The sequence below is a fragment of the Pleurodeles waltl genome, chromosome 6, assembly GCF_031143425.1.
Source record: "Pleurodeles waltl isolate 20211129_DDA chromosome 6, aPleWal1.hap1.20221129, whole genome shotgun sequence".
NCBI classification, from domain to species: domain Eukaryota; kingdom Metazoa; phylum Chordata; class Amphibia; order Caudata; family Salamandridae; genus Pleurodeles; species Pleurodeles waltl.
The window spans coordinates 1,324,473,798-1,324,489,191 of record NC_090445.1 but is presented as its reverse complement, the minus strand read 5'-3'; the positions used below and the strand labels follow the sequence as shown (position 1 = coordinate 1,324,489,191).

Below are 15,394 nucleotides of genomic sequence, written 5' to 3'. Positions count from 1 at the left end.
GCATAGTATGAAGGTGCATGATCCAACCCTCTCTATAGTGCTCCCTGCATTGGAAAACTCCACAACCTGAAGACAGTCTGTAGCTCCTGCCTCTCCATTTGAGTTGAGAGAGACCAGTAAATAGGTGAAAGCAGTGTTACGAAAAATGCTATAAATTGTGTTTTTCAAAAACAAGGCTTTTGTGCATTTTAAAATGTGCAGTACTTGAATAGAATCAAAGAAAAAAACTTTCATACTTCAAGTCTGTCACCAATGACAGAGCATCGGCACAACACCTGGCTAACAACTGGTGTACTGCCCATGGGAAACTACTTTTTTCTTCACTTTGAAGCAACATCTCAAATTCTGGAAGCTGCACTCTTGCTCTAATGAACCTGCACTTTCTCACTACTGCAAAAGCTTTCATGAAATATAAAAATCAGTACATTCAATTAATCTGAACAAATGAATCTAGGAGTAGTCAAAGCTGCCCTTTATGAATTGTGCATTCATTTTAAACTTTGCATGAACTGTTTTGCTTGATTTGCTTAACTGCTAATGTTAACACATTCTTTAAATCTTGACTCATCATAAATGTTTCTGTTCTAACCTTTGCAAGGCCTATGCATGATACAAACTTCTACTTTTCATAATAAAGAGGGCTGTATTATATTATCCTTTTCTGTCTTACTGACTTATTTTCAAATGCACAAATGTATCTATAAAATTACATCTTTATGAATGGGTTTACAGTGTGGAAGATCTGTGAGAAGGATGTGACGAGTAAGTATTTGTTGTTCGGAAGCAAAAACAAATGGGAACTTTATTGTATGTTGCAATTTCACCCTCTACAAAAGCCATTTGTGTTAAGTCTGAATCACACTTTGTTGAGAAAAGCTACAGCGACAGAATGTTTGGGACACACTGTTGAAAAGGGAACAAGCATGGAGTCAAGAGACAGTTTTGAAAACGAATCCCCCAAGAACAGAGACCGAAGTCAGAATGTTTTTGAGATTGGCTGGCTATTGTAGGCAGTGGATACCCAACTTGTCCTTAGTGGTGAAACCTTTACTGAGGTTGACACACAAACATGTACCAGATCTGATTACATGAGACAATAAGTGCATGAAAGCGTCCCTAGAGATGAGAGAAAGTCTTTGTTGTGCCCCAGCACTGGGAATGCTGTAGTATACTAAATAATTTATCCTGTTTCGCAGTTTGAGGGAGGGCTGTGCTCTCTCAGTGCTACCCCAAATTCATAGATTCTAAAAGGCCCATTACATATTTTTCAGTGAATCTTGATTCTGTAGCTGCTGCTTTGCCTGGCTGAAAATGGAGGCCGCAGGGAGAGAGAGTCTGGAGAAATGCAAAAACACTGCATGGGATTTCCCTTAACAGTTATGGTCCCGCATTCTGCTGAGGTGTTACTAACAAAAAACTAAAACACAGCACCTCAGAAATTTGAGGCTGACCCTATACAAGCAACAAATTTGGGCAGGAAGCAACGTTCTGCTGTGAAGATGTCAAGCACTGAATCCAAGCACACTGTTACCCATGCCTAAAGAAACTGAATCTGATCAATATGAACATGATTGTCTTGATGTCACAGACTTATGCATCAAACCCAGACCAGATATAAAAGATGAACCTTTAATAAGTCACGATTATCTTCTATTTGTGGATGGCTCATCTTTGAGAATAAACGAAGGATGCTTGAGAACAGCATATACAGTATGTACAATTCAAGAAATAGTTGAAGCTTTGATGCTTCAAGGTATTTCTTCAGCACAAGTTGCAGAACTAACTGCCCTTACTGGAGCTTGCAGCTTGACAACCGAAAGGAGAGTGACTATTTTTAGATAGCCGATTCAGTGTTTTCCATGATTATGGGCAAATCTGGTCACAATGAGATTTTATGACCTCTGCCGATTCGCCCTTCAGAACTGGGCAACAAGCTAAAAATCACTGGGAGCTTAGTAACTACTCACTGAAATTGCTGCTGTAAAATGTGCGGCACATAGGAGCGACAATATCGATCTCTTAATCGGAAACACATATGCTGATGAAGTGCCACATTACGGTGGAACTATGTCATGCACTTACAATGGATCGTTCAATACTGGAAGTCAAGAATGAAGCATTCTTGCAATGATATTGAGAGTGGCTTGCAATTTGGATGAGTTGAGACAAATGCAAGAGAATGTACCAGAAGAAGAAAAGCAAGTTTGGCTCAGAGCAGGTAGAAGGATTGTTTAAAACAATCTGTGGGTTTCAATGGATGGAATTCCAGTTTCACCAGATAGTCTGCTTATTCCCAAGGCAAAACATTTTAATGTCCCAGCTCATCTGGGTAGAGACCTTCCCAAGTTCAGAGCTCAAGCAGAGAAACTATCACAAATCTGTGACAGGTCACCAAATGAATGCAGGCAAGAGAACACACGTCACATTGAGTCAAGTAGGGAGATCAGGAGGTCCTCTCAACCGGATGCAAATGGATTTAATTGAAATGCCCATTTGCGATGGTTTGAGGTATGTCCGTGTGACTGTTTGCATTTTCTTCCGATGGATGGAAACTTACCCGGCTAGGAGAAATGATAGCCATATTTTAGAGGAGTTACTATTGAGGGGGTTGGTGCCTAGGTACAGTATATGCCTGTCTCGCTAAAGTCAGGTCAAGATACTCACTTTAACAGTGAGATTATTAACATATTGTGTTCAGCATTACAAGCTGACCAGAAGCTACATTACAGTTATCAAGCAGAGCCTTCAGGAATAGTGTAACAAATGAATAGTACCATCAAATCAAGATTGGTAAAAGTCATCTTAAACTTTGCATGACCTACGCTGCTTGATTTGGTCAATTGCTAATGTTAATACATCCTTTAAAACTTGCATCATCGTAAATGTTTCTGTTCTGATCTTTGCATGGCCTATGCATGAAACAAACTTCTTTCTGTCATAACAAAGATGGCTATATTAAAATCTTCTTTTCTGACTTACTCACTTGCTTCGGAATGCACAAATTCGCTACAATAATCTATAAAACTGCATCTTTATGAATGGGTTTACATTGTGGAAGAGGAGTGTGAAGGATGTGAGAAGAGTAAACTTACGCAAGTATTTGTTTTTCATAAGCAAAAGTGCATGGGAACTTTCTTGTATATTGCAAAATCACCTTCTACGAAAGCTATTCATGTTACCAGTCTGAAACACTCTGATCAAATAAGCTACATCGATAGAATGCCTTCCAATATCATTAAGAAAGAGAACATGGAAGATTTACATTGTATTGAAATTGTTTCTTTTGCAAATTGTTATAAAAATGTCCTAGGGAAAGAGAAGGAGCAAAAGCAAGTCAGAGCAGAGCTCAGCTGCTGTGGGAGTTTTGTCAGAGTAGAAGAGGAGAAATCAGTAGAGACTATTACACTGTTGTGAGGCTGAGTAAGAGAGCGATAGTGTAGAGAATAACCAATTTGTTTTCTTTCGAAAATTAACATTCTCAGACTTTCTTCCAGCAGGCTAGATTATTTCTATCAAAGTCTGTTACTGTATTCTTTATGAGTACTGATATCTTTTCTGACTAGACTGAATTAATAAACTTTTAGAATAGGAATATGTGTCAGGACATGCTTTATGAAATTGTTGGAAAGTGGGTTATTGGTAAGGTCAGGTAGGTACCTACACTTAGCAATAGGCCATAAGCCCCCATTAAGTCCTGCCAAGGTCTCACTAAACTAATCCTTGGTAGCTTGGCCCAGGAGCAGTTAGGCTTAACTTAGAAGACAGGTGAGTAAAGCACTTAATATTAAACAAATAGTTCATGAGTAAAACAACACACAAAACTCCAACACCAATTCATACAAATAGAAAATAATTTTATTTTTAAAACAACATCAAAACAACAAAAATCCAATATAGGGAACCGGAGATATGAATTTTTAAAGATTAAATGGAAAAAACAATTGCTTTCTAGTGCCTAAAAACCAAAAGCTACAACAGGGGACATCTGCTCGCACTCAACTGGGGAACAGTCAAACTCTGAAGGCGACCGCAATGGAGCCCTGCTCAGCCACACTGAGCGGGAGGCCTCAGCCAAAATTTTACTTTCGGACTTAGTCACTTTTTTGGAGCTTTTCTTCCTTGACGTCGTGCGGCCCTCCTCAGCAAGCCAATTTTGTCGTGAGGTTGTCGGATTGCCTTTCCGCAAGCCTTCCTGTCAAATCCTGTAAACCTGGAGCTGCAGAGCTTCTCAGCAGGACACACCTATGTGTCCTGAGTGCAGTGTCCAGGTGTATCTGAGGGCTACAGCAGGACAGTCCTTCTTCTAGTATCTTCTTCTATCAGGGATCTGAACTGACAGGCAGCTCTGCCATATTTATCCTTGCTCTGGCAGGTGGAAAGCTCCTGTCCAATGGGGTGCAGGCCAACACCCTCTGGGGTGACCACTTCCTGTGAAGTGTGGCAAAAATCAATCCTAGAAAACAACATTCTTTTAAAATCCATCATGGAGGATACCTCTCCTTGAAGGTTACATCTGGCTGAGCCCACCCACTTGTGTGATGAAGGTCCCCTACCACACCTATTCCAGCCCTTCTCCTAATCTAATCAGTGGGGCTCCTAGCTGTCTGGGGGTGTAGGAAATGGGGGTGGTCCAGTTTCTGTCCTAAGTGTCTTTCCCTCCTTTGAAGTCCAGTTTGGATACTCTTTCCTCATCCCGTTCTGCAATCTGCTGTGGTAGTTCTCCAACCCCCCCCACCAGATGATTCCTTTGTGTCAGCCCAGACCACTGCACACCTCAATAAAGGCAGCCTGGCTCAGCCTGTCAGAGGCTCACCAATCAGGAAAGGGCACTACAGGGCTGAATTTGGTAACTTTCATAAAGAGTTCTAAAACTCTTGCTCTGTGCTAGTTATATTAAACTCAACATTGGCAAGTTGTTGGATATATTATATTATAAATTGTAGTTAAGTACCAAACCTGATATATTTAGCTCATGTCTATTGAAAATAATGATTTGTTGTTTTAAAATAAAATCTCCAATATTAGTCTATGTGGCCCAATGACTACAATTGGGAGAAAACCAATGTGGCTGTTTTTCACTCACCAGGGCTTATAAAACATCTCTTAGAAAGTCCCTGCTTATATTTAGACTTCACCCAACCTTGGGGGCATTTAGGGCAGACCTTAGGTGTGACATATGTAAAATTAAGGTAGTTTAGGACTTTGCAAGTACTTGTAATGCCTAAGTCGCACTTGGGGTTAACTTTAACTTAAAAACAGCCAGTAATGTCGACCTGCCTTTACAATGACACTGGACACCACAATAGTGCACCTCTGGGTGCACTATCTAAACTGCGGTCCCTAAACATACATGCCCTACCATATACTGGGGACTTACAGGTAGGTTGTCAGAGCCAATCATAATTAGGTCTCATTTGTATATGGCATTTTACACAGAGCACTGGCCCTAGGACGGGTTAGTAGTGCCCAGGGAAGAGAGTCAGTAACCATCAGTATCAGTTCAAAAGTTTGGGGGGTGATCAGGGCAAAAAGGATGACTTTCCCAAAGCAATGTTCTGTACACTTATTTGACAAATAAAACTATTTTAATTTTCATTTTAAACAAACATTTTAAACCACTTTGACTTATTATTCATTATATTACAAATATGCATAATAAGAGTTGGTATTGCAGGCATTTTAACCTATAAGCCATTCACATGGTTCATTGCCCTTAAGAGCCTCACGCAGCATGAAGTGTTTAATGAATTTGGTACTTTGCGCTGCCCCAATACCAAATCCTTATATTTCCTTGCATCTTGATGGTCTAGGTTAGCTGGTATCAGACACTGATTCGCGGGGTTTCCAGGGACAACAGGCCATTTCTCTCCCCAAGTTGAGGGACTATCTTATGTCTGTGACAACAAAAGACACATCAGCTGCGGTTAAATCTCTAAGAACACACCATCTTTTAGAAGGTTTTACCTTACTCTAAAAATACATTTCATACTCTGAACTGGACTGAAAGATGGCATTTTGAGATTAAAGTGAAATGCGCTTCAATAAATAATGCTGAAAAATAACGAATACTGAATGATGCGTTTTATTCACACTATCTGTGCCCCACCTTTCCTGCAGATAAACCTTTTACTGACGCCAGAGTAAAATCCCATGTTTTCCTGAATGCTTAAGGACACAAACAATGTAGCATCCAGTAGGCTTTCCAGGACACACAGTTAACATATTTATAAACTACAAAAAATGTTATAGTAATGTAATTGTGACATTTTATGGAGGTTGAGGAATGGTGTTTACAGCAGTTGCATTTTCTAAATACCACTGTACTTAGGGACCTCTAAACCGATTATTCTACAGTGCAGTCTTACCTGAGCAGGAACAGTAAGAATACTTTTGTCATTAAAGTAGGTAACCCACAGTGCTTTAAACTGACACGTACTCACTGGTACTAAGTACCAGCACTTCAGAATGTTCTCCCTTTGAGTACCAGAACTTCTCCTCAGCCATGGAGAGTCAGAGTACTCATAGGGGCAGGCCTGGTGGAACTGATATTTTCAGAAGCAAAGGTGCTGCTCAACTTTTATAAATTGAGGCTATCAGAATGGAGCGTTTAGGTGTGCCACTGGCACCCAAGAGTCATGATTGCCTTACAGACTAATGGTGCACACCTCATTTACCACATTTCCCTCGCAGATTCTTCCATTCTGTCATTATTATTTGTGCCAGCAACCAGTGCTTCCGGTCACCAATATGGATGTAGAAAATGCAGCTGCTGAAGAAATTTAATTATGCACCTATGCCTTACTGACTCTGCAGTGTAGGTGTGCAGTGCAATGCCTTTTGAAGCATCCAGCTGCCGCTCCAGTCACTCAACCTGTCGTGCTCAAATTAAAGTGCTTAGCAAGGCTTTGGTACGGCTGTCGGCCTGGTCTTGTTCATTAAGTCGAGTTGGACTCCAGATCGGGTGGTTCTTAACCATTTTACTTCTTTAAACCCCAACTTAATAATTACTGGAACGCGGAGACCCACACTGAATTATTATTGAAAGCATGGGAACCCAACTTAGTCTTTACTGGAAGACAGGGATCCCCGCCTAAGCATTTTTTTATGATTTGAGCCACAAAAAATACTGAAGCAAGCACCCAAACACATACACAAATAATGACATTTTATTTCATTCACAAATCTATAGAAAACAAAAAAAGTCAACGTATTCATTTTAATGGGAAAGCTGGAGCTTATCTAAGTTCAACTGAGATCGCTCACTGTCCATACTGCAATCTGTTTGATGCACTTGTACTGCTCCAATGAATCAATCTTAGGATACAAACTTAACTTTTACCCTCCAAATCTAAATCCCTTCACATGTACATTACATTTTAAAATGTTCGAGTTTACATTTTGCTTCTTAAATTATAGAGTTTATTAATCTGTTAATATTGTTTAATGTTCTAAGCAATCTCAACCCCATTGATTAGGTTTTTTATTTTGACTCTCAAGAGTCCCTGGACCATAGGTTAAGAACCACTGCTCTAGCTTACAAGATCAACCTAAACTGGTCTTTGGAGGCAGACTAATGGATTCATGCAGTCACTGCACCATGCAGTCCTCTGAAGTACCTCAGACACCCTTGTTGCATCCATTAGGTACACTCTCCAGTGGCGTACTTGCTATTGTTGATGAAGAGTCAGTCATGATTCTTTGACCACCCATGTAGGTGAGGGTTGGTGGGACAAGCTGGCCCAATCTGGGTGAGGTGGAGGCCCAAGCTTGAGGTGCCATGGTCAATGTATTGGCTGCTGATCTGTGCTGTACCAAGGTGCCCTCTATAGGGTTCTAGAGTAAGGACCTGCATGGCATTTACTCAGAAGCATCTATGCACACACAATTATCTTGCCCATTCTTTTGTTTATAGCACAAGCTAGGCCACTAGATTTTGAGAGTAAGCAGTCAGCAAATTTAGTTGTTAAAGCTGCCATCTAATCCACCGGTATCCCATTGCTGTTTCTGCTTGATGTTCCCCTCGGCCACTGGTGCTGCTTGTGAGTCTGGGGATCAATATCCTCAAGATGGAAGAATAGAGACAGAAGGAGAGAAGCAAATATGAGAAAGAAGAGCTGTGGCTGGGTGGGACCATGGTTGTGCCGAGGTCTTGTTGCAGAATGCCAAACTGAAGGTTTTGGGTGTGGAGCGTAAATGCAGCACACCCAGATGCAACAATTGTTATTCCCAGAAACGGCAGGTACACAGCCAATCTCCACCTTAAAATGAGGTGGGTGACGTGGAAGTGCCCCAAATACTGACATGGAAATGAAAAATGCCCTGCACAGCTCTCAGCCTGCTTTCTCCTTAACCGCAACCGAGAGCAGAGACTGGTGGAGCTACCGATCCAGACCACAGAAAGTCCTACTTGGCTTTGGGCAGAATGATAACCAATAATCCTTTCCTATTCTCATTGGCTTTTCAGGCCAACAAGCCTAATGGCCCTTCCCCAGTGCCAGATACATAGGCCAGTCCTCCTGTGGGAAAGAAGAGATGGTTCAATGCAGGGTGACAGGTGAGGAACATAAGGTGGGAGGGCAAGGACAAGAGGGCACAGCAACATTGGGAACACTAAAAAGACACAAGTAAATAGGATGGGGTAACCTTTGGATAGGAAGAAGGGAAATTAGAAACTGGGGAAAGAGTGTAAGGTCTAAGGATGCACATAGGTGGGATGAGAGGTAGTGATTGAGATACATAAAGAAGAAAAGGTGAAAAGAGCGAAAGGAGAGCTGATAAAAGGGGAAGGAGAAAAAAATGGGCAAATGGACAGACAACAGGGATGAAGGTAGAGGCAAAGAAAAGGTGAGCAAGGCAATGAGAATGGGAAAGAAGAGGTGAGGAAAGAACAGAGGGAATGTACAGGTAGAGGACAAGGGTAGAAAGAAAAATAAAAGAGGGCATCACCTAGAGCTTGAAATACCTTCTTTTTTTGTCTTAAATTACTCCTCCAAACACTTTTTATATTCTGCTTCAGCTGTTGCTCTTCTTTGTATGTGGGTTTGCCTTAAGAGTATTGTCGTTTATTAACTTCTTTCATTTCATCCTATGTTCCGTCATACTCTTCGCGCTGGCTCTGCATGTTTGTTATCCTCACCCATCTCTGCAAGCTCTCTGTGATTTTCATTAATTTAAGTTACTGGCTCCTTTGCAGTGGAATGAGTTTCCTTTAGCAGTAAGACGTGCCTCTGCTTTGCTACCGTTTTGAGCTTTGTTAAAATAACACCTATTGACTACCTGTTCTATCGCTAAGCCTGACTGTGACTTGATTGTGTTTTCTCCAATTGCACTGCTCCCTCATCTCGAGCACAATAGCCTATCGACAGAATGTCTAATCACCCCTTACCCACTCTCCAGTATCCTCCAACGACAGTGAAGGGATGCATAGTGATAGAGATGGACGGGAAGCGAGACAGCATGAAGGAGGAGAGAACCACCAATCATTCCCTTCGCCTGTTAAGTCAGAATGAACGAGATAGCGTTGTTCTCATCACCAGGACCATGAACATGTCTATCACGAGGACCATGAACATGTCTTTACCACTGGTGACCCAAAAAACAGACAGAGGATGCAAAGAAAGGGCTATAGAGAGATAAAAGAGATAGGGACAGACCCTCTGTCTTTCGGTCTGTCTTTCAGACAAACAAAGAGAAATAAGGGTGGACTCACAGAGAGAGGCAAGCACGTAGTTTGAGAGAAAGGCAGATAGCAAGAACTTTGAATAGGGATTGCTCTTTAGGAAACTTTTGATGGCATTTCTGCAAGGCCAGTGGGATCACAACAGAGCACAGCAGATGTCAGGCATGCTCCTCAAAACTTAGATGGGAGAGATGTCTCTGTATTATCACACAAATTGCACTGTACAATTTTTGACTGCTTTAAACGATTGCCTCCTACACTTACTTTTCTCTTTTAAAGGACTGACTGCAAGCAGGTATGTCATTAAGTTAATGGGCAAACAAATGGTGGGTGTGCAGCAGGACAGAGCGAAATATTACACAACACATTTTCCCCAAAGGATAATTTATGTTCAAGTCTCAGTCAACAAATATGCACATGCCTGTGGCTGCCTTTGACTGCCTTTTTAGCATGCAGGCAGTGTTTATATTCCTCTATATTCACTGTGGGATCAAAGAGCATAAGTTCTAGGAAGAACAAATACAAAACGTTGGATCTAAACACATGTTGTGCTAAAATGGAAAGAGGTTGTAAACAACTCCCTGAGATACAAAGTGGTTTCAGAGAAAATACTTGTCAAATGCATGTCTTTTACAGCACCACACAATATACCTTTGACTTCTTACCCACACTTTTTTTTTTTAATTTATCATCAACTTTAAACCACTCTGCACTACTTTTAACATCCACAGCAAGCCTGGACTCGTTCAACTACTGTGGCTACCAATACCGCTAAAACATATTTGGTTTCCAAATTTAAGGAGTTCTCAGTTGTTATTTTAATGCAGAAAATCTGGAACTTCCATTTTCTGGACCGCCCGACAAAATAACTCTCATTTGGTAAGAAATTGTCCATCGTTTAATGGGAAGATGGTACTTTTCTTAAACAGTGAAAATTAATAATGTGGTTCTGCTCAGTAAGTCACAGAACCAATAGAGACGAGCAAAAAAGAAGACACATTATCAAAGAAAAATCACAACTGAAAGGATATCAATCCACAGATAATCACTAATTGCTTCAGAGCAACAGTCAATGAGGACCACTATTCAGATCATGGCCAGAAACCTCTAAAAACCACATAGAATCATTCATTTAATGCAAAACAGCAAGCTACAGACAATTATGAACACAGTCATGGCACGACAAACCAGAGAGAAAGATGACATCACACAAGGCTGCAGAGCAATGCTAATAGCATTACTGGGAAGAAGGCGTCAATGACAGCATGGAGAGCTACACAGAAAGCTAATTTCCTGAGCAGCAAGTCAGAAAACCAATGGCGACAAAAAGAGCAAACAAGAGTATAATTAATATTTACGGCCCTGCAAGCCAGAGATCTAGTTACGTTACCCCGATCCAACAACAGAGAATCTTTGATGAGAACAGAGCAAGTTAATCATCAGTGGCATCATAGCACAGCAGGCCATCATGAACCACTAAATAATCAGAAATAGGTGCACTGTTGTAAACAATGGTACTATGGAGTTTCTAAGCATAGTATTATCCAGACCTTCAGGCTTTCCTTCTCCTATTAAGATCCCCCCTTTGAAATCAACTGTTCTGCAAAAAAATGGATTAAGGAAAGTTATGTAATTCTTAAGAAATCCTTTGTTCCCACAATGTAGGCCTAATCTACACAAATCGAACACAGGGATGTAGCGTAGTCAGTTGAATTCAGGGGATGTGAATCTCACATTTCCCAACTGAAAAAGCAGTGGACTGCAGGATGGAAGGGTGAGATTACCAAAGTTCAGGATGGACTTTTTCCATCAGAAGCAGTGTCAGTACTGACTTGCATTTGGTGGGTCTCTGTTTCACGTGGCACAGTGGATGAAAAATTATGGATTGGAATGCTACCCCGAGTGACTGCCACTGGGAAGAACATTTGTTTGCCAGTGGTATGCCTGGAAACTTAAGACTGGCAGAGCTTTCCGAACCTACTAATGCCAAAGTTTATAAATTGCAAAAAAAAAAAAAATATGCACCTATTTTAGTACTTCTGAGGGTACAGATTTATTAATTTTTTGGTAAACAGGTTGCTACATATATATTTAAGATCCTGATCCAAAAAATGAACAAGTTAAAATCTCTTAGTGCAATGAGAATAATGAGAAAAACTGAGAGACATAGCACAACGGACTCTGTGCCACCAACCCAACTACTAAGCCAAAAATGCTTTTGAGGGGCATTACACCCCAAACACCCACCACTGAAGCTACCCCCTGCCTGTCCCACCAGGGCCTGGTTGTCCTCCCTGGGACCTCATGGCTACGGGCACGTACAACAAAACACCCAGGAGACCCTGCCCTTGGATCACCTATTTCAAATGTATTTTCACTACATACACTATTCTTTGTCTCCGATACAAGACACCTTGATGGTAGAGTTGTCACATCAGTACATGTAGGCAGGGCTCCATGTGTTTAGCCCTCAACTCTAACAAATTATTTTATCAAGTGACTGATGGCCCCACGTACTAAGCCAGAGTTGTGGATGCACAGGTAAATTAATAGGCCAAAACATGGGCCTGGCTTGGCTCTAAGATTCTGTGCACAAGCTGAGCCATGAAAATGCTTAGCATGTATATTGTGCAATAAACATAATGTAAAAATATTATATATTTGCTTTAAAAATAAAAAATAAAGTGTATTTCTTTAACATGTGGAAGCATTTCACCTTACTATATCAGAGTGTATCACTACAAAGACAGACATTCATTTAAGTGATAGTTTTTAAACATGAACTTACAAACATTTATATCTTGCCCCCCAATGACAATAATGTTAGTAAACTAAGAGGCAAGTTAGTAGTCATGTAAACTCTAAATGTGGCCTGGATTCCAATTACTGATGGAGCAACATTACAGTTGTTTAAATCAAGCATTAGAGGTGCTTGTTCAACGTACATCGTGATCTTAAATATTTAAAAGTTCATTCATATGTGATAATAAAGAAAACGGAGACTCTGTGAAATAAAATATTTGCATAGGTTAACACAACTTGGACAAGCAAGGAAGTCAGTAATGATTCTAGACTGTCTGGTTTCACATTCCGAAATTCAATCAACAGATGGTTATCTGTCTCTGTCTCTTCCATTTACAAAAAATTGTCACTGTTTTGTCTTTCACACTTGGCTCACAAACCAGATGTACCAGACCCGACTCACGGTCCCCAGACTCAACTACCAAGCCAAGAATACATTTATTTGGGGGCTGTCATATCGAAAATACCCCCTAACTCTTGTACCAAGGCCCACACTAAAGATAATACTAGAAGGGTGAATGACTAACAGCCAGAGAACATGTATGAGTAGGATAGGGAGATGCAGGAAGCACATGCATGTGCTTTCTGGCTTCAAGATACAGCGCTACTGAATGCAACGGTGACACCATTTCACAACTTTGTGGTGGAGAGAACTTAGGAACAAGGGTCCCACAGCCCAATAATCCTTCTGGGGCATACTCCCAAATAATGTGACCAGGCAGACGTTATAGTTCCACAAGTGATACACGCAACACTACTAGAACCAATCCAAAAGTAACAACGCTTCACTTATACTGTTTACAGTTTCTCCAGGTCAGCAGTTGGTATGATGATGATGGTAGGTTCCATCTTGATGAGTTTTATATGCAGGCAAATTGTCAATGGCCAGCTTATGAACCCACTCATTAAGATGGAGCACAACAAGAAACTTCAAGCAAACACCAACTCTTAAGCGTACCCACATAGCTTCCTTCTATTGAAAGATTGGAAACATTTGAAAATGTTGCATGAGAGATTTGACTGGAGATAAAAAAAAAATACATTTGGGTTGAGGTTGCTGTGTAAAACAAAGGGGGAAGATGGCATAACAAACAAAAGCAATCTGACAACATGTATGGAGGTAATTTCTGGTAATGTAGAGTGATGTACAGATCTTATGGAAGAACACTCACAGCATATCCATTGACAGCGGCAATGACAGGCTTCTTCACAGAGCAGATTCGGTCCCAACGAGAGAGGAAGTTTTCACTGTAGCAATCTTGGAAGGTTCTATTCTGCATCTCTTTTATGTCAGCTCCAGCTAGAAGGGAGGGGATATTTTAATAACAACCAAAAAATGTGTGAAGGATAGAGAAACACAAGATAGCAAACCGACTACTATGGGGACTCGTGCCCAATAGGGGTACTGTCTCTCACACTCCAGTACTGTTACCTGCAAATGCCTTCTCACTGCCCGTGAGGACTATGGCTCCGATCTGGGGATCATTCTCAAAAGTATCCAGCGCCTGGTTCACCTCAGTCATGAGATCATTGCACAGTGCGTTTAAAGCCTTTGGCCGGTTCAGCTGTATCAGACCTACATTCTGCTTCTCTCCCTTTTTCTCCACAATGATGTGCTGATAGGAAAAAGCTGTGCAAAATAAGATCACAATAGATTACATAGCACTCGTCGACTTTGTACACAAGCACTCAAATATTTTGGCACAGATACTCTGAGTTATCAATGAGAAAGTACAGCTAGACAGCCTCCTCTAATTCACTTACAGGTGGAATTAAATTCAACACGTAGAACTCACAGCCAAGGAAAGGCTGAGACATGTATGCATGAGAACTGGAAACGAGGATGAGGGCAAATAAATAAACGTTTCAAAAGTTCATTATCTGATAACAGTCAGAATACGAAAAAGGTACATATCACCTGTTCTTCCAATTTAATTTCTTCTAAGCAGCTCTCAGAGACAGACTGCCTAACCGTACACATTCAAGTCCCAAGAGGAATACTTAAACTTTACAACAAGGAGAACAACTACTAACCTTGGCACAGACATACTGGTCCACGCAGAAGATGGCGATTAGAGGTGACACCTGCTTACTCAAAGTGTAGTAAAAGGCATGCTTCTTCTAAATTTGGAGGATTCCACTCCCAAGTAACATTGAAAATAACACACTGCCTTGCCACTCAACGGATTCAGTGTGGAATTAAAGAGGATCGTATACACGTATCTAACTTTTCTGTATCTGGGTCAGTGTTGTCCTAAATGACACAAGATTGATTACTTACTGCAGCAAAAAGAACTCAGTTGTTGAGCACAAGATGTTAATCTTTGTGAAGGTTAAGAACTATTTCACAGATGTTGGTGTATGGATAATAACCATAAAAATTGACCTTAAATAAATAACTAAATCATTCACCAAAAAAGGATATGTTCATGGATTCAGCCAGCAAAGCAGCTTGCAGATACAATTAAAAATAGATTTAGTGTAAAATATATATGCTAGGTGTAAGAACACAAGCGCAGTCTTCAAAGGAGACATGCAGCTGAAACTGGATAGTGGTAGAGGGTTACTGGGATCATGGCATATTGACAACTGAGATTCAAGGCGTAAAAGACGCCATTACTCAACAGAAGTAGATATGAGGTTAGAGGAATTGCTTTAATGTTACATAGGAAATCAAACATATGTAGTGGGCCAATAACCTGGAAAGAGCAATGTTGCAGGTAATGCAAGTCCCGTCTTGGAAGCAAGAGCTGACTTTTGCTGTGAGAATGTAAGTAATATGATGAGGCAAGGCGATGAAGTCACCTCGGAAGTATTAAATCTTTGCCAACCGGTGATACATTTAGAGGTTAAAAAGTAAAACTTATTTATGTTAATGCATTTTCAAGTTGTAGGAAGGGGTTGTGAAGTGTC

The 15,394-nt window shown here is 40.7% G+C and overlaps 1 protein-coding gene across 1 annotated transcript in view; it reads right to left on the bottom strand.

Annotated features, from left to right (window-relative positions):
* The window catches only part of ECHS1 (enoyl-CoA hydratase, short chain 1), a 110,918-nt gene that overhangs the window by 81,149 nt on the left and 14,375 nt on the right, over positions 1-15,394 (bottom strand). Inside the window, exons 2-3 of the mRNA XM_069240630.1 lie at positions 13,914-14,111; positions 13,654-13,781 (exon numbers count right to left, since the gene is read on the bottom strand). Coding sequence (XP_069096731.1) covers positions 13,654-13,781; positions 13,914-14,111 — 326 coding nt within the window. The remainder of the gene's footprint in view (positions 1-13,653; positions 13,782-13,913; positions 14,112-15,394) is intronic.